Here is a 19,881-nt window from a genome sequence, read left to right as displayed (position 1 = left end):
ATACATGTGAAATTTAAGGAAGAGGAGGCATACATGACATACATGAAAATGGAAATAGAGAACAACCATTGAGAGAGTAGAGGACCTGAAAGGTGGGTCAGCCACATCCAGACATATTCATCCATGTAACACTCTCACAACACACACAGACACACATCATTACCCATATCTCAATCTCTCTCAACTTCTCATCTCACCACACACTCACACAGAGTTTTCCCTTCCATGGCATCCCAACCAACGTGGGCCGAACTGCTGGGCCACAACAACTGGGCCGGGCTTCTCGACCCTCTCCACCCCGCCCTTCGCTCCCTCATCCTCCGCTGCGGCGACTTCATCCAGGCTACCTACGACGCCTTCAACAACGACAAAAACTCACCGTTCTGCGGCTCCAGTCGCTACGGCAAGACCTCCTTCTTCCGAAAGGTCATGCTCGACAACGCCGACCACTACGACGTCACGGCGTTCCTCTACGCCACCGCCAGAGTCTCCGTTCCCGAGGCCTTCCTCCTCCACTCGCTCTCGCGCGAGGCGTGGGACCGCGAGTCCAACTGGATCGGGTACGTCGCCGTGACGTCGGAGCGGCGCTCGAAGGAGCTCGGGCGGAGGGAGATCTACGTGGTGTGGCGCGGCACCACGAGAGACATGGAGTGGATCAACGTGTTCGGCGCCGGCCAGGAGTCCGCCTCCGTGCTGCTCAACGCCGAAAGCGTCAAAGAGTTGAAGGCAAGAAAGAAGGACGGTAATATTAATAAATAATTTTTATAGTTATTTGAAAAGTTTTGGAGCATAGTTAAATTTTATATTGGATTTGTAACACAGGTAGCAGCAGCAGTGACGATGATGAGAATTCAGGAACACCGAAGGTGATGTTAGGTTGGCTCACAATCTATACCTCCGACGACCCAAAATCCCCTTTCACGAAAAGCAGCGCAAGAACACAAGTTGTTTCTCACGTGAAATCCCTGGTAGAACGTTACAAATCTGAGAATCCGAGTGTGGTGATCATGGGACACAGTCTGGGCGCAACCCTATCGATAGTGAGTGGGTTTGACTTGGTGGAAAACGGGGTAACGGATATCCCGGTGACCGCGATCGTCTTTGGGTCACCTCAGGTTGGAAACAGGGCGTTCAATAACCGGTTGAAGAGGTTGGGGAACCTGAATGTTTTGCACGTGACGAACGTGATCGATTTGATCCCGCACTATCCGGGGAAGTTGTTGGGGTACGAGCACACGGGCGTGGAGTTGGTGATCGACACGCGGAAGTCGCCGAGCTTGAAGGAGTCGAAGAACCCAAGCGACTGGCACAACTTGCAAGCGATGCTGCACGTGGTTGCAGGGTGGAACGGGGCGCGTGAGGGGTTTGAGTTGAAAGTGAAGAGGAGTCTGGCTCTGGTGAATAAGTCGTGTTCGTTTCTGAAGGATGAGTGTGGCGTGCCTGAGTCCTGGTGGGTGGAGAAGAACAAAGGAATGGTGAAGAGGGAGGATGGCGAGTGGGTTTCCAATGCACCCGATGAAGAGGATCGGCCTGTGCCTGAACACATTTAAGGATGTCATATATGGTAGGTTTTATTTCCTAATCTTCCTTTCCCCTTTTTATTCTACCAACATTTTTTTTAAATACAATATATTTCTTATGACTTTCATTTCATAAAAATATAAGTTTTAGTCTCTCTACAATTGAAACCACTTAAATAATTTTGAAATAAATATTCTAATCAAAGTATTTGAAACAACAACACAATAATATTGATAATTTATCATTATGTATACATATAAATTTTTATAAACATGGTCATGAAAATTAAATATAAAGTTTTCAATAAAACTTCTGATTGTATAACTTTAAATCAAATCAATTTAGGATAAATTCAAAATGTCATAAATTTGTATTTCATTTAATAAAAAAATATCAAGTTAATTATAATAGATAAAAAAAGATAAATACATTAAAATTAGAATAACTTTTATATCTCATATATATCATGCAAGATTATATGCATTTGATTTTAAAAATCTATAACATCTATTTGTAGATCACATTTGTAGTTTTAGTAGTTACATTTTCATCTTTATCCAAAATAGTATTTTAAAACAAACTTAATTTGACTTTAAAAACAATGACATATATATATGATCATATGTAAATATTAAAAAGATAAAGTCCAACTTTAGAAAATGATTGAGGCTGATATTTAAATGTAGAAACATAAAAATATCGAGAATTGTCTTATTTTGAAACATGAATGACAATCTTGAAGAAGAAATGAAGTTTATTTTTGGTATAAATATTTTATCATCAATGTTTTTGCCTCTATTGAGAGTAGTAGAAATAAAAAATTTGTCCAAATAATTGGCTTGTAACCTTGTTCCATCATAAAAATCATTTCTTTGATCAATGTTTCTCAAAAGCATTGTAGGTTCACCAACTTTTACTTTAAGTTGATGATTGAGAATAACTGAGCATCTAATGTCATTCACAAACTCTTACGTAAACCATCTTTAATTTCTTGGTCTTCATTTTCTTTGCAAGGTGTGTCTGAGCTTAAATAAAGTTCTTCAAGTCATAATATCATTTTCACAAAAAATAGAAACATGTGATGCAAAACAATTAGACGCTCTATCGTTAAATCGTCTATCAACAGAAAGATTAAGAAGACTAATTTGTCTAGCTAGCTTATGGTATATATATTTAATATCTAGATTACACGAATGTAATAGACCTGAAGTTGTTATAGTCCTGCACCAAATTATAAAAGTACATGCATGACCATACCATAGCCTATTAGATGCTCCTAAAGAATGAGTATAACTTATATTAGATGCTTAGAAAATAATTTTTTTATAATGTGGTTAATGCAAAAATTAAAAAACTATAGAAGTAGAATGGAAAACAACAAGGTTAAATATATAGAGAAAATAAAAATAAAAATTATGTAGATATATAAGGAAATGAAGAAAAATTGCAGATAAAAAGAAAATTGAGGAACAAATTCATATTGAGCTCCCCGAAAACGGTGCTAAATTTGATCATTATCGTTTCACAATAAAATTAAAAATGGTTTCATTGTATCTAACGGATTATTGTTGAACATGGGTTTTGATGTCTCCAGATCCAAGTGGAATGCTTGAAGGCTTTGTTGCTGATTGTGTGTGTGTTTTGTGTAGTTTGAATTTGTTAATTCACTCATAGTTATGATCCAAGGTTGCTTGATTCAAGTTCTTTTGAAAAAGATATGTTTTATAAAGAAAGTGGAAAATCAACCTGTTGAATTGTCGTTTCAACTAGTTGTTTTACGCTTAGTGTTTTTGACAAGAATTTGGAAAAGCTTTGAAAATTGGTTGACCTTATTGTCAAGCCAATTCAACTGATTGTTTCGTGTTTTTAATCGGTTGATTTTTGAAAATCCTTAACAAAATTCAGTTGGACTGATTTAATCTGTTATGGTTGTTTTAAAACTAATTTGGCTTTTGCATTAAATGCTTTTAATAACTGATTGGAGTATATATAATCTGTTTTACGTTCCTGGTTATTACTGATTAATGAGAACACTTTCAAATCAGTTTTCCAAGATTGCTTCAAGCTTTGAATACTTTCTAAGTGGAATAGGATTATGTTGTAATCAAGATTGTTTTGATCTTTGATCATTATCAGGTGTATTACATTCTCTTTCATTTGATTTTTGTAATTCTGTAAAGACTGGTGTTTTGCAGATTCAAAGGGTGTTATGAATTCTGTGGTGTTTAGCCAAAAGTGGTGTGTGTTCTTGAAGGGTTCAAGATCACCACTTTGGTGGGTGTTGTAATCAAGGTTTTGATTGGTTAGTGTATTCTCAAGGTTAGCTGAAAACTGAATGTAACTCTTGGTTAAGAGTGAACCAGTATAAATTCTCTGTGTGAATTTCTCTATCCTTTATCTCAATTAAAATTGTTTTAGTTTTGTTTTAAATAAATCTGGTATAAACAATCAGTTGATTTGCAAAAACAACCGGTTAATTTTATGCAATAACACTAAAAACAGTTTTTATATTGGATGATTGGATTTCTAATTGGTTGATTCCTCAATTCCCTTCACTGTACCTTCAAAACTTTCGAAAATCTTTCAAAAAGAATTCACCCCCCTTTTGTTTAAGGCCTAAAATTCTAACAATTACTAGACGGTTTAACACAAAAAAAGATGATAAAATAAATATGGTTAGTTGTCCGAAGTTGTCTTCTAAGGAATTCAATAATGAATCCAATAAATAAATGTTCAAAAATTATCTACAATCAATAAAACATAGCAAGAATAGTAAATTAAAAAGGGTATTGAGATTGTGTAGCATAAAATGTAGAAGACAAGATAAAAAATTAAAATATAGGCACTTGTGAGGATTTATTGCTAATTTACATATAAAATAATCCATAATTTATGAATTTATACCTTTTGGCACTTTTAATATATTTATTTGAATAAGAGTATTTTATTCTCAAATTTGGTGTTAATTGCAGGTTTTTAGGGAAGATTGGAATTTTGGATTAAAGAGTAATGATTTGAGCTAAAAAGAGAAAGCTGGAAGGTCACAAAATGGAGAAAAGTGCCGAAAAAGCCAATTTCGCAACAGGAGTATCACGCTTGAGCGAGAATGCGTCCGACAGATTGAGTCTTTTTTTTTTTTTATATTTGATCACTTATCCCATCAACGCGACATAGGAAGCGACCTAACCCTAGAAAATTAGGTTAAATAGGGGGCTAGAGGCTCAACCCTAGTGTGCAAGATTGAGAGGAAAACACCATTGAGTGAATTGTAACCCATTTGGGAGAATGGAAAGTGCTAGAAGTATACGTGGCTAATTCCACCCTTTGGGATTGGGAGTAATCTGCTTGAATTCTTATGTATTGAGATGATATCTTATATATTAAAATATTCAGTTCTTGATTGATTATTGGTATTGTTCTTTTACTACTAAATTTTTGTGACAAATTGAGAATCTTAAATCTGACCAAGAGGTATTTTTAGGGTTCGAACGTAAACAACAATACTTAACATATTTAAGTGCTAGAGATAGACTTGAAATGTTATTTTCCATTAACGTCTGATTGTGATTTCTAAGTTGTTTTTATAAGCATGTGAGATATCGATATTTAGGAAACATTCTTAAGAACTTTATATGCAAGAGATCGATATAAATAAATTTTCTACGGACATCAATTTCAATCAAAGAACTTAATATTAACATGCTAATCAAAATACATGAGAGTGAGAGAGATGAAACCTAATCCCTATTTTTCCAACTTGAAGCAACTAATTCTTTGTCTGTTTTCTTATTGATCATTGCCAACACACTCAATTCAACACTCTTTTTATTGTTATGTTCTATATTTAGCGATTATTGTACTTGATAATTCACCGTTCCTTGTAGGATCGATATCCATCCTTATGAACAATTATTACTTTTGACAAACACGGTGCACTTGCCGTAGAAAGTCATCACACCCTAGGTAGCCCCTCCCCCTTGCCATTTCTACCCTTCACCCATCTTGCTCACCAAGACACCCCTTCCTATAAATAGGGTGTCATGCCTCATGTATTTTCACATTGAAATTTGAAGTAAAGAAACTCTGTTGGAGTGAATTTGTGAGTCTGAGTACTCTGAGTTATTTGGGTCTTATCTTGGGTGGGTAATATCCCAAGTGGCGACTCTGGGTCTTATTTTGGGCGGGTAATATCTCAAGTGGCAGCTCTTGCATCACTCATCTTGGAGTCCCCCTGCTCCAAGTGGCATGACTTCCTTTCTTACTGATAAGTGTCTAATTTCAGTAATATTTCATATTAAAATATAGGCACTTATGAGGATTTATTGCTAATTTACATATAAAATAATCCCTAATTTATGAATTTATACCTTTTTACATTTTTTATGATCTTTATTTGAATAAGAGTATTTTATTCCCAAATTTGGTGTTAATTTCATATTTCTAAAAAAGATTGGAGATTTGGATTAAAGATGAAATGATTTGAGCTAAAAAGATAAAGATAGAAGGTCCCTGAATGGAAAAAGATGCAAAGAAAGATTGAGCCTTTTTTATATTTTATCATTTAGCCCATTAGCGCGACACAATAAATAACCTAACCCTAGAAAACTAGGATAAATAGAGGGCTAGAGGCTCAACCCGAGGGTGCCAGATTGAGAGGAAACATAGAGTGAATTGTAACCAATTGGGAGAATGGAAGTTGCTAGAAGTATGCGTAGCTAATTCTACCCTTTGGGATTGGGAGTGATTTGCTCAAACTCTTATGTATTGAGGTGATATCTTATATATTAATATTTAGTTCTTGATTGATTATTGGTATTGTTGTTTTACTCTTAACTTTCCGTGACAAATTGAGAATCTTAAATCTGACCGAGAGGTATTTTTAGGGTTTGGACCTAAACATCAATAATTAGCATATTTGAGTGCTAGGGATAGACTTGAAATGTTAATTGCCATTAACGTCTGAGTGTGATTTTAAAAACTTGATGACTTTTTTTTACGGCAAGTGCACCGCGTTTGTCAGAAGTAATAATTGTCCCTAAGGACGGATATCGATCCCACAAGGAACAGTGAATTATCGAGTACAATATTCACTAAATATAACAATAAAAAGAGTTTGAAGTGATAATGTTGGCACTGATCAATAAGAAAACAAACAAAGAATTAGTTGCTTCAATTGGAAAAATAGGATTAGGTTTCATCTCTTCCACTCTCATGTATTTTGATTAGCATGTTAATATTAAGTTCTTTGATTGAAATTGATGCCCGTAGAAAATTCATTTATATCGATCTCTCGCATATAAAATCTTTAAGAATGTTTCCTAAATATCGATCCCTCGCATATTTATAAAAACAACTTAGAATCACACTCAGACGTTAATGGCAATTAACATTTCAAGTCTATCCCTAACACTCAAATATGCTAAGTATTGATGTTTAGGTCCAAACCCTAAAAATACCTCTCGGTCAGATTTAAGATTCTCAATTTGTCACGGAAAGTTAAGAGTAAAACAAAAATACCAATAATAAATCAAGAACTGAATATTAATATATAAGATATCACCTCAATACATAAGAGTTTGAGCAGATTACTCCAATCCCAAAGGGTAGAATTAGCTACGCATACTTCTAGCAACTTCCATTCTCCCAATTGGTTACAATTCACTCTATGGTGTTTTGCTCTCAATCTGGCACCCTTAGGTTGAGCCTCTAGCCCTCTATTTATCCTAGTTTTCTAGGGTTAGGTTGTTTATTGTGTTGCGCTAATAGGCTAAATGATAAAACATAAAAAAGGCCCAATCTTTCTTTGCATCTTTTTCCATTTTGGGACCTTCTATCTTTATCTTTTTAGCTCAAATCATTCATCTTTAATCCAAATCACCAATCTTCCTTAGAAATATGCAATTAACACCAAATTTGGGAATAAAATACTCTTATTCAAATAAAGATCATAAAAAATGTAAAAAGGTATAAATTCATAAATTAGGGATTATTTTATATGTAAATTAGCAATAAATCCTCATAAGTGCCTATATTTTTGTTGGGTTTAATAGTGTCAAAGTTCAAGAGGGGGAGTGAATTGACCTTTTAAAAACTTCTCGCAGAAACAGTGTTTAACACAGTTTACAAAAAATAAATCGATTTATTTGACAATGAACAAATTTATTTTGGCACTGTTTGTGTGTTTGAAAACCATTTATACAGCAAGGTTAATCACAAGATTATGCAGATAGATCTTCCAGATGCACACACACTGATATCAGATTGAGAAACAGTGAATCACAAAAACAACAAGCTTCAATTTCAAGAAAATTGATTTAGGTTCAATTAATGGCTTGACAATGAATTGAGTTATCTATTACAATCAACCTGTTCTAGTGGCTATTAGCAGATTATGAGTGTTCTTCTTGAAATCAAACAGTTTTCCAGAAATTAAGAACAATATGAACTGAGCCCAGAAAGAACAGATTTATTTTTGATTGAACAGATTTATTTCTTTGCTGTTTTTAACAATTATGCAGAAACTTAAGTGCAGAGATTGAGAGAGAATGTACACAAGGCAATTATACTGGTTCACTCAACTGAGCTACATCCAGTCTTCACCTAAACCAAGGTGAAATTCACTAAATCACATTTCAAACAACACAAATCCCACTGTTCTTGAAACCTACAAGAACTTAGGTACACTTGCTGAAAAAACCTATTTCAGCACACACCCACTCTTCAAGAAACCCTATCAAGAAGAGTGTACAACCAAACTTTTACAAAAAATGAAAAGTGAAACGACTACACCTGATTGAGGATGCAGAAATCTGTCTTAAACCAGTAGACAAGATTGCTAGAACAGTAGCAGCACCTCACACCAAGCTTTTGGAACCAAACAAGAACAAGCACTTTGTGATTTTTGAAATCTTTGAAGAACAAATGCTAATTCTCTGTAAACTCTTAATTCTCTGCTGTAAAACTTGTTTTTACAAATGTATGAACGATATTTAAACTTAGAAACAAGTTTTCATTTTATAGAAAACCAACTTATAACAAAATTTTGAAAAATAGTTAAAGTTGTTATAAAATGAACAGATTGAAAATAAAATGAACAGATTTATTTTCAAAAAGCAGTTAGAGAATTGTTAAGTGAGGAGACTTAGTCAACCATTCTGGTGCAGGGATAAAACTGAAAAAACGTTTTAGCTAGACATGGCACCAGAGACAAAATGAATCTATTCATTTACAAATGAACAGATTTATTTTTCAAAAAGAAAACAGAAAAGTTTAACTATTCAGAACACAATAGTTTTGAAAGATAGAAGACTTAGTCAAAATACATGATGCACAAAATCTAATTTTCACAAGACTTAGCCAAGGCATCAATTTAAAAATGAATCTGTTTATTTAGAAAAGAACAGATTTATTTTTATGCAGTAAACGTGTTTTTTGTAAAACATGTGAAAAATAGTTTAAGAAATCTTATGCTTGTTCTTATCACATGGCCAGTGGTTATGAGGTGAGTTACTCAGCAAAAAGCCCACTCTTAAACAACCTCTAAGCACTACCTAAGACATACTTAAAGCAAAGCAAAATACACATGAAATGTACATAGAAGTCTTCATCAAACACATGTCTTGAAGGGGCAGCAACCATCTTCAACAATCTCCCCCTGTTTGATGGAGACAAATGCCCATAGCTCTTGTTGCTTTAAGAACCTGCACTGCACCAAAAAACTAAACCAGAAAAATACAGAAACATTGCATAGCAAGTGAAATGGTTTTAAGGTGCAGAATTAACTCCCTGTTTTAGCTAGCTTCACCTAGCATGGTGAGCTATTTTTCTCCCCCTTTGGATTCATCAAACAACATGTAATCATAGGGAAAAAACCAGAAGCATAACCATAATAGTCCAAAAGATAAAGACAAATTGTTCATCATTACAGAATTTTAAAACTGATAAAGAAAGCATGAAAATACTTCTAATCTTTGTAGTATAGCTCTGCAAGTTGTGCCTGAACCCCTTCAATCTGATCATCAAGGTGCTGAAACCTTGCTTGAGTAGTCTCAAAGTATGCCCTTTGCTCTGCAGTCATTACATCAAGGCGATACAACACTTGCCTTTCAAACATGGACATTGGTTCTCCTCGGTATTCTGGAGATTGATAGGCAATTATGGCATTTGCAGCAACTTCCTCATGCATAAATTGGGTAGCAGGTGAGTCATCCTCCATAGGAACAACTTCATCCTCATCCTCATTGTGGAGGTTTGATGCTTCATGTTCTGCTTGAGGGTCCTTCCCTTTGAGAACCACCCACTTGTCCTCAATTTTGTGAAATCCCATTTTGGTGAGAGTTGAATTATCAATCTCACTTACAGCCTTGATAGGGTCGTTTCTCTCATTTGTAACATCAACACCAAAGTAATCAATCAATTTGGAAACAAGTATAGCATAGGGAAAGCGGTAATCAGCCAACCTTTTTGACTTCAGCATGTGTTCATTGATAATGAAAACCCAATTTACCTTAATCTGGTTCATGATGCAATATAGAAGGATTAAATCCTCTTCATGTAAAACAATATGGTTTGTACCTCTTGGGATAAGTTGCCATGCTATGATGTAGGCAATAAGACGTGGAGTGAGGTTCAAATGCCCTACATGGAACCTGCTTATACTCTCTGTAGGATTCCTCATACAACTTTTATAATATTGCAGCTTGTTGAATATAGTCATCCGAGTATAGGCGCCCTATGAAGAAGAATTATTCAATTTGGTACATGCTAAGACGATCTAGCTCAGAATGAATAGAGTCATTTGAGTATAAATGCTTTGAGAAGATGAGACTACTTGGTACGATATTGATAAAGACGGTCAAGCTTGAGATAGGTGCAACTACTTGAATGGGCACCCTATGAAGTTAGGCATCGAGAAATCGATCCAGTAATCAATTGAAGTAGAGAGTTGCTCTAACCACGAAGGCGTCATTACTTGAGGGTATACGTTCAGTTAAGGTAAATAAGTTATTACTTTCACAGTTAAGTTATCAGAAAGTTGTTATATTACTTGTTCCTGCCGGTTGACCAGATCGTGCTTCGTGCGCAGCTAAGACTCGTGTATCAAGGACTCCTTCGTCTTTGTTCCAGATCACCACCCTTCGCCGCCGTGAGTACCTGAAACAGAGAGAACAAAGGGCGCCCTCGCGGCCGTTTGCACTCCGACGCTCAAGTCAGTAAGGCAGTAAACACCGCGCACCTCCGTATCGGAACACTGTGACTCAGGTGTTCTGAAGGTGCATAACCGTTTTCTAACTAACTTCTCTCTTTGGTGCTCAAATCACTCGTGCGTACAAGGTGTAAGCTAGCAAATGATTCGAGTGCGTGTAATACGTAAAATGTCAGAACGTACCTCACTAAGCTTTCAGAAAAGCTTATATACCTTGGGTTTCAGTGCTACTGCCATGTGTCACTTTATGACTTAAGCGCAACTCCACGTGGAAGGCCTTACGACGCTGTAACCCAAGTTAGGGAAATCCTAGCGCGTAAGTCTTCCCTCCTCGAAGTGTATCCGGCGCAGGGGATGACTACCTGGGTGCCAACTCATGCGGCCCAGCCTCTAGTCACTCGCCCTGGGAGTATCTCAGCCTTCCTCTCGCACCATGCATGTAGATTACCCCTGGGACGTGGCCCTCTCCCAGGTCGTGTCTGTCCCAGTGACTCTCCAAAGGTGGCGTGGATTGCCATGTCCCTACACCTCATGCATGGGTACTTCACGAGTTAGGCCACTCCCTGCTGGTACTGGGAATATGGCATTGAAGCCACCTTTCTCTTTTCTTTATTACCGTTCTGAGGTACTGAGGCCTGAGGCCTCCACGCCCGTACTGTGGCCTCTCACTGTGCCGCCTCACGCCCTGCTGCCCCCTCCACGGTCGCTCCTACCTGTGGGTATCGGGGGATGACATCATCCAGGCACGCTCTCAGGACAACGGGTTACGCCTTTAAGGTGGACGACGCCTAAACCTGCCGACGCCCAAAGCTGGCGACACCCATACCTGGCGACGCCCAAGGCGGTCAACACACTAACTTTCCTCCTTGGAGCCCCTTGGTGGGTCCCATTGTATGTTTGACTTTGGTCAATGCCCGAGGACGGGTCGGTACATTACTTGTGTTAGGATGAAGAAAGTGAATTAAGCATTAGGGCATGCATTCATAGAGATGTAAGTAAACTCCTCACCTACTCTGTGGAAGTGTCATGTCAGTTGCCAACAATGGTAAGACTCTTTGCCTAAACAAGCTCGGCTCGAGCCTAGAGGCTTGTGTATTGGGCAGGAGTGCTCGGGACCTCGGTCCTAGTATTTGAGTATGGTTAGCTCAACTTTGGGCCCAAAAGCGGGTCATGGGCTCGACCCAGTTTCGTTGGTAAGCCCGATGGAGAATAATTAAAATAGAGAAAATAATAAGTTTGGTCATATATTAATATAAAGGTGATTAGTTAAATATATATGTCGATATATATTAAGTTGTTGTTTCTAAGTACTAGAGACTGAAACTAATTATCATTTTGTATGCTCTCACTGAATTGATCATCAGAGTGTGATCAACAGGTAGAGCCCCTTTTGTCTCAACGAAGCGTTGTTTAGTGCAACAGGTAGAGCCCCTTCTGCCTCAACAACATTATAAACTTCTCTAAATGGAAAGAATGCATGTAGTTCATCAACATGATTCCCAAATAGAGTGCACTCAATTTAAAAACTATTGAAAAAGTAATATTGGTTAAATTTTTTGAATAAGACAATATTATTTTTTTAAAACAACATATATGTTACCCATAAACCTCTACGAAGATTGTTAGGAAAAGAGAATGACTTCATTAAACTAAGAAAGGAGTTTAATTGGTTTTGAAATCTTTTTCACAAAAATATCCTTTCTTGGAATTCTTTCAAAACCTCTTTAAGATAGAAAAACTGAATGCAATTATAAGTGGAGGCAAGATTGATACAATAATATTTTGTAGCACAAATATAAAAAGAAAGACAAAGAAATATTGCACAATATTTTTATACTGGTTCTGATCAATAAGATCTTACATCCAGTCTCAACAATTCAACATGAGAAATGTTGATTCTACTAACTTTGAAAGTTAATACAAACAAGAATCAACACCTCGACAATCTCAAGATGGTGTACATACAAAAGGAAATCAATATCCATCAACTCTTGATCACAAAGAGGATATATTCCAATCAACTCTTGACCCACCTCAAGAAGATCTCAACCTTTATCAACTCTTTATAACCCAATAAAATATATGTCTTATCTACTCTTCTTTATAACAAAAAATCTTGATACCAAAAGGATATTAGCCCTATCAAATATTACAATCCAAAAGCATATATAGCTTATCAACTCTTGATCACCAAGAACAACAACATTGGAGCAATCAAGTAATAACAAAAATTACAAACTACTACTGAAACACTTAAGTAAAAACAATAAGAAAGATTTTACCAATCTTATTCACAACACAAGCATATACAAGATTCAACAACACAACGTTTGATAATCAAATCTTGAAAGTGAATAAGTGAAAGAAACTATTCGAAAAACCCAAATTATATTACTTCTAATCATATATCAATCCTCTTAAAATTTGTATAAAACATTGAGCCAAGTTCTTTATTTATAGAGTTTCAAAATCACATATTAAAATTGAATTTTTTGCTCTAAATCGATTATATTAGTATTTAATTGAATATTCTTTGAAAAATAATTATAACAACTTCTATTTTATTTTATTAAAACAAGTGTTAAATGATTAAAACAGGTTTTTACAACTCTGGTTCATTCTGTTAAAAAGTGTGATGATCAATGAAATCACTTAGAAAAGATTTTCCAATTTTTTTGCTTTATTCAATTAAAAGAGACATAATTGATTTTATTTTTCTTAAAACATTTTAAAAGGTTTTTCATATTTCAAAATTCATTTTAAGATGACCGTGTGCTTGCCTTGCAAATACCTTTGTGTGAAAGACTTAGATAACAATTACACAAATGGCCAAAACATTCTAGATACATCTAAACCATGTTGTTTTCATTATTCATCATCAAAACATCATCACTTCAGGCTTTAGGCTTGTTCAAGTCCAACAAAGATGACATTCAACTTTGTTATTTTCCTTGTTTTATCTAACTTTCTTTCAATTTTGTTAGAATATATGGCCTTAAACAAGAGGGGGGGGGGGTGAATTATTTATAAGATATTTTCGAAAACTTTTGAAGGTTTAATGAAATTCTGTGTAGAAATCCAGAAGAGGAATCAAGTTAGCCAAGAACACAAACTGTTTTAAAGCAAAACACAGAAAAACAATCGGTTGTTTCTTCGAATCAATTAGTTGTTTATACCAGTTAAAACTTAAACAGCTTAAAAACATAATTTAAAGGATTTCAGAGAAAGAGAAATGCACACAAACAATTTATACTGGTTCGCTCTTACAACAAAAGCTACATCCAGTTTCCAAAAACCACTGGGTAATCCACTAAGCAATCAAACCATATTACAAAACACCACACACCAAAGTAGTGACCTTGAACCCCTCAAGAAACACACTACCTTTGGCAAACCAACCCAAGAGTATTGATCTTGAACACCCAAAGAACACACAACACTCCTTGGCAATACAACAACAGAAATACAGAAGATTGAGAAAGGATTACACCTGATTAAAGTACAATCTGAAAAGAATACAATTGCAATCCTATTCCGTTCTCACTGGAAAAATCCAAAACTTGATGTCAATCTTGAAAAACTTGAGATCAAATATGTCAAACTGAATTTCTCAAAACTGTTTCTTACACTTTAGAAACATATAACAAACTATTTATATTTTCCAAAGATTGGTCAAAACATTTAATGAAGGAGCGTATTTAGTTAGAAATCATTTAAAACAGATTCACCATTCAAAACAGAATTCAGTTAGGATTTTCAAAGAAACAATCAATTGAAACCATGAAACAACCGATTGATTTGGTTTGATAGTTAAGTCAACCAAGTCAAACAACTTTCAACCTTTTTCAAAACATCTAAGAACAAAACAACCGGTTGATTCGACAAAACAATAGGTTGTTTTTCACTTAGTTGGAAAAACATTTAGTTTCAAAAAGGTTTTAATTCACATCAGTTTTAGATTCAACAAAAGAGTGGATCACACTTTAATCTACCCAGATCCCACCCACACACAGCAACAACACCATCCTTTCATCAAACACCTTGGATTTGGATTCTTCAAAGCTCTTGATCACTCTTGATCAACAAATTTCACCGCTTAATGATTAAACTTCAAAAATGTAATTTACTTGACATGATGTTAAACCATAATTGTTTAAATTACCCACTAAGTAATATGTATCAAAACCAGGACAAATATTCACAAAAAGAGGTATATGTTGTGGGTTTGTTTTTGAAACCAATTTATTATCAAGTAGAACTACCTTTGTTGCAAACTGGAAGTTAATTTTATAAGGATGATGAGTCGTTATAGAACACTCACCATTTGAGGCAACATATAAAGATTGGATAGAATAAACACTAGCCTCAACATTTTCATTTAGGAATTTATAAATTAGAGCCATTCTTGTTGAAGCATAGAAGATTGGATAGAATAAACACTAACTGCATGAAGATTTTGAGTAAAAAAAATTATAAATTAGAATATCCTTAAAGTATACAGAGAAATATAATAGTCATTGTATGAGGTAAAGAAATTGTGAGATCTTACCTCTTTGTCGTGTAGAACCAACTCCATTGAAAATGGGAACCTATGTTTAGTGAAATCTGTCCCCGAACCACAACCGTATAACCCTAGCGATGAGATTCCAGTTTTCTTTTTTGGAGTGACTTCAAATGTGAAGTGAATTGACTTTTCCAATTATGATTATTGAAGTCACATTGGTTTAATAGAAAAATTTCACGCAAAAAAATTAAATGAGTGTGAGAAGTATAATAGTCATTGCATGAGGTAAACAAATTGTGAGATATTAACTATTTCTCCCGTAGAACCAACTTCATTAAAAAGGGAAACTTATGTTTAGTGAAATTTCCCACGAACAACAACCGTATAACCTTGGTGATGAGATTCTAGTTTTTATTTTTAGAAGTGATTTCATTTGTGAAGTGAATTGGCTTTTCCAATAATAATCAGTGAAGTCACAATGATTTAGTAGCAAAATTTCATGTAAAAACAAAAATGAGTGAAGACACGTGTATATTGAAACATTAAAGAAAAAAAAATCCTAATTCGTTCAAAATTAGATCTTTTACCTAAACAGGAGAAACTTTAAGGCATAACACAAAAGTAGTGGCCTAATATGTTTTAGAAAGCAAGATTGTAAACCCTAACTTGTTCAATGTTAAGAATTTTGTTAAAAAGGATAAATTTCAAGCAATAAAAAGGAAAATATTGGCATAATCTACTTTGAGATTGTAAACCCTAATATATTCAAAGCTAACTATTTTACCCAAAAACAAAAAAATAAGGCAAAAATAGAAAATCAGTGGCATAATCTGTATGAATAAATCAAAAGAAAATTATAAAAGAAATTTTACTTTAAATCCTTAAAAACTTATGATGGTGGCAAAAGATTTCCATTGAGAGTTTAAAATTCAAAATTTCAAATTGCAATAGATGTCTCTGGTTAAAGATTTTACCTATTTGCTTCCCATGGATTAAGATATCACCATAAATATAACATGACCTTATCGAAACTGAGATAGGGCATGCATTCCATTACTTCTTAGAAAAATATATTTTGTCCTTTTTTTGGAGAGTGTTGGAGTCAAAGAACACAGTCAATTGAAAATGTGGATCATTGTTTTGGCAAAGTGTGCATTGCACAAATTTCTTTGACGAAGATAAGACAATGGGTGTTGTGTAAAAGGAGATTAGGATTTGGGAGAATGAAAACAACTCTAAAGTAGATGGTAGCATGAATTTGGCAAAGCATGGAATGGTGGAGTAGTGGGTGCGACACATAGAGGAGTTGTGAGAAACAAAGTAACATTTGGAAAATTTGAGAAAGCTCCATCGTGATGGAGTTTAGGATCTGTGAAGAGAGGGGTGTCTTAAGGTGTGTCACATCTTAGTGTTGAGAGAACCACACGTGGTGTGTTGGGCGAGCCATGCATCATGTAATGTGCCACATATATGCGATGGTTCATTTTTCTGAAAAATTATCTAAATTTATGTTTTTAAATTTTTCTTTTATTTTTTTACGACAATAAAAGTTATCATTTGTCCTCCATTCATTTTTATTGTTTATAGATTTCAATTAGGATAACTCTAATTTCATTTTTTTATTGTATAAATAATTTTTAAGAGATAAATAATATTACCATTAAAATTAAGTGAATTTTAGGTGCACCCAAACTTAACAATAACCACGTCTAATCATCATTCAATCACAAATTATCATAAATTTTATTAAAAACTATAGGTAAAGTGTGGCCATATTTATTTTTACCGAATTATCTCTCTTTCCCCTCTAATTTTCTTTCACAATAGTGTATATACAGTTTAAAGGAATGACCAACAATCCTCTTTCAAAAAATAAATTATAGTTGAGACCTGGAATTGGAAGTACAATTATTGCAGTGAATGTAATTTGATATAACACTCATGTAGGACAAAATGGAGCACATTTTTCATCATTTCGAGATGGTTCTCAAATTATCATTTCTCTTAATTAATATTTAAGAGATCAAATTCCTTGTTAAAGGCAGGTACAAGTGTTGGAAAAGTAAAAGAAAAGGTTCCATTACATCCTTTAAGAATATGTGCTAATTCTCCTAGTATGTTATTTAAAAGAACATGAAGTGCTTTATATTGTCCCATTCTATAATGAAAAATTTATTATTCCTTTTAATTTGCTTCTCTTAGAAGGAACTTTTCATTGTTGTTTCTCAAATTTGATCCCATCACTCATTTTACATATTTCATCGTCTCTATTTATTTATGCCGCATCTTCTAATTTGACATTCGATATGTAATTTAATGAATATATCGACATGATACCACACTGTACTATACATGAAAATATTCACATTCATGTAATTTCTTTTCTATTATATTTATACCAAGTGTCCGGTTTTTGGTGGTATTTTCGTATGTTCGGTTCTTTTGTATTACGAGGCCTGCTCGGTTCTTTTATGTCATGAGAGACCTACTCGATGCTTGGACCTAAGCAAACCTGGACCAACGACCTTGATCAGGTTGGACCTAGATCGCATGATGAGTACACAAAGTAATTTCACTAATGCACCCCTTTAAAAGATATATTTGGGTGGTAGATATAATTTTGTTATTATTGCTAATATGTGACAATATTTTCCGTGTTACGTATCTGTTGCATGTTTCTGTTGCATATCTATTACACATGGCTAGTTGCTATTAACCCTAGTAATATAGGGAGACGTTTGGGTAACAGATAGTGGGTCTGCGAATAACACTTGAAGATCATTGGTGCCCGTGGTAGGTGGTTTTTCGTTACCAATAAAAGTTTAATGTGATTATTTTTTAGTTAAGATTCGCTGAGCTCCAGGGAGAGTGGTTGCATGTTGCATGAGCAGTGATAAAAAGAAGAATAGGTCTCCAGGAAAAGGTATGTTGTTTTTCGCTCATTTTACTAAATTGTTACTTTTCGGTGAGCCCTAGCTGACTTGATCGTCGAAGTGTCATCAACAGGAAGGGCGCCCTTTGTCCCAACAGAGCCATACTAGAAGCAACTAAGAGAGACGTTGAAGAAGGTGCATTCATCCTAGGTCAACTGGCACTGCAGTCAACCGACAAGATCATTTGGCGCCCACCGTGGGGCCCGCTAAAACCTGATCTCATCCACACTTTGTTCAAACCCGTAGAAGGAGATGAGGAACGCAAGGCAAGTACTAGTGGTGCAAGAAGGTACAGGAAAGGCCCCCACTTTGCAGCAACTTATGGAGACCATCAGGGCCCTCCAAGAAGCCAATGAACAATCTAGACAAGAGTAAGAGAAATTACGAGAAGAGCTACGCAAAACCAACGAGGATCTGTGACGTGATCGACGTATCCCAGGACAACGAGAGATAAACCCACCTGAGAGAGACAGCCCCGAGCCTTTCACGCGGGCAATCATGGATGAGCCAGTGCTCGCGCATTATGTAGTGCCCAAGATTGCTTTCACGGGGGTGGAAGATCCCGAGAGTCACCTAACTGCGTTGAATGCCCAGATGATAATCTCGGGAGGTTCAGATGTCGTGCGATGCAAGATGTTCATGGGCACTTTCACAGGCACGACCATGCAATGGTGCAGTGGACTCCCCGATGGCCATATTTCCTCTTTTGCCTAGTTCGCCAAACTATTCCGAGAACAATTTCATGCAAACCGGGTCAAACCCCCCGTTTTGTATGATCTCTTCAATGTGCGCCATAGAGAAGGAGAGGCTTTGAAGGATTACCTTAATCGGCTTTGGGTTCTCACTATGACACTCCGGACCCACGATGAGAATGTCATGGTGTCCGCTTTCGAGCAGGGAGTCACCCCGGGGTCGTTTTGCGATTCCTTTATAAGGAACCCGACCGAAACCTTTTCTGAAATCACGCAAAGAGCAGTTGCCCACATCAACGCTAAAGAAACGGTTTTAGCCAGGAACAACGGTTTGCATTCTCGGTTGTCTAGGTCGAGAGAGGAAAGCAAGGCTTCTCGGCCTGTGAGGGTCAATGAAACCTCGGCCGGGAGCAGTCTAAAGAACAAGAGGAGTTACTATGCCGCTACTATATCCCAGGGGGAAAGGTAGCCGAAGTCTTGGAAACCGAGCTCAGTCACCGACCTCGGAAAGTTGTTCAAGCTCGGTGCCTCTATGGGGAAGGAGCTGCAAGATTAGATAGCCAAAGTGATAGCTAGACACCCGAATGCGTTTGCATGGACTTCAGCCGACATGGCAGTGATAGATCCCGATTTCCTGTGCCATAGGCTTACTATGGACAACAGGGTTTGGCCAGTGGTCCAGAGAAGGAGAAAGTTCAACGAGGAAAGGCGCCTGGTTATCAAGATCGAGTCACAAAAGTTGTTGAACGCTGACCATATCAGGGAGATTCAATACCTCGAATGACTGGCAAACGTGGTGTTGGTCCGAAAGACCAACGACAAATGGAGAATGTGTGTGGACTTCACAGACCTGAACAGGGCTTGCTCGAAGGACTCCTACCTCCTGCCGAGCATTGATTCCTTGGTGGACAGTGCCTCGGTTTGTAGCGGATCTGGAGGAATTGTTTGAGACTGTGGGTAAGTACAACCTGAAGTTAAACCCCGAAAAGTGTGTTTGGGGTCGAGGCAGGAAAATTCCTGGGATTC

The 19,881-nt window shown here is 36.2% G+C and overlaps 1 protein-coding gene across 4 annotated transcripts; it reads left to right on the top strand.

Moving 5' to 3' along the window:
• LOC137819034 (phospholipase A1-IIdelta) lies at positions 1-4,925 on the top strand. Of its 4 annotated transcripts, none has more exons than XM_068622755.1 (3): positions 1-742; positions 823-1,564; positions 3,116-3,890. In XM_068622755.1, exons 1-2 carry the CDS (start codon positions 226-228, stop codon positions 1,548-1,550), a joined length of 1,245 nt encoding a protein of 414 aa, XP_068478856.1. In that variant the 5' UTR covers positions 1-225; the 3' UTR covers positions 1,551-1,564; positions 3,116-3,890. The 4 variants fall into 4 exon arrangements, with proteins under 4 accessions (XP_068478856.1, XP_068478866.1, XP_068478874.1 ...); XM_068622765.1 differs by lacking the exon at positions 3,116-3,890 and adding an exon at positions 4,494-4,925 and having other exon boundaries at positions 16-742; XM_068622773.1 differs by having other exon boundaries at positions 16-742; positions 3,717-3,890.
• The last annotated feature ends 14,956 nt before the right edge of the window (positions 4,926-19,881 follow it).

The sequence above is a fragment of the Phaseolus vulgaris genome, chromosome 11 (assembly GCF_000499845.2).
Source record: "Phaseolus vulgaris cultivar G19833 chromosome 11, P. vulgaris v2.0, whole genome shotgun sequence".
In the NCBI taxonomy this organism is placed as follows: Eukaryota; Viridiplantae; Streptophyta; class Magnoliopsida; order Fabales; family Fabaceae; genus Phaseolus; species Phaseolus vulgaris.
Note: the sequence above shows the minus strand (reverse complement) of the source record. Positions and strands in the feature narration are given on the sequence as shown.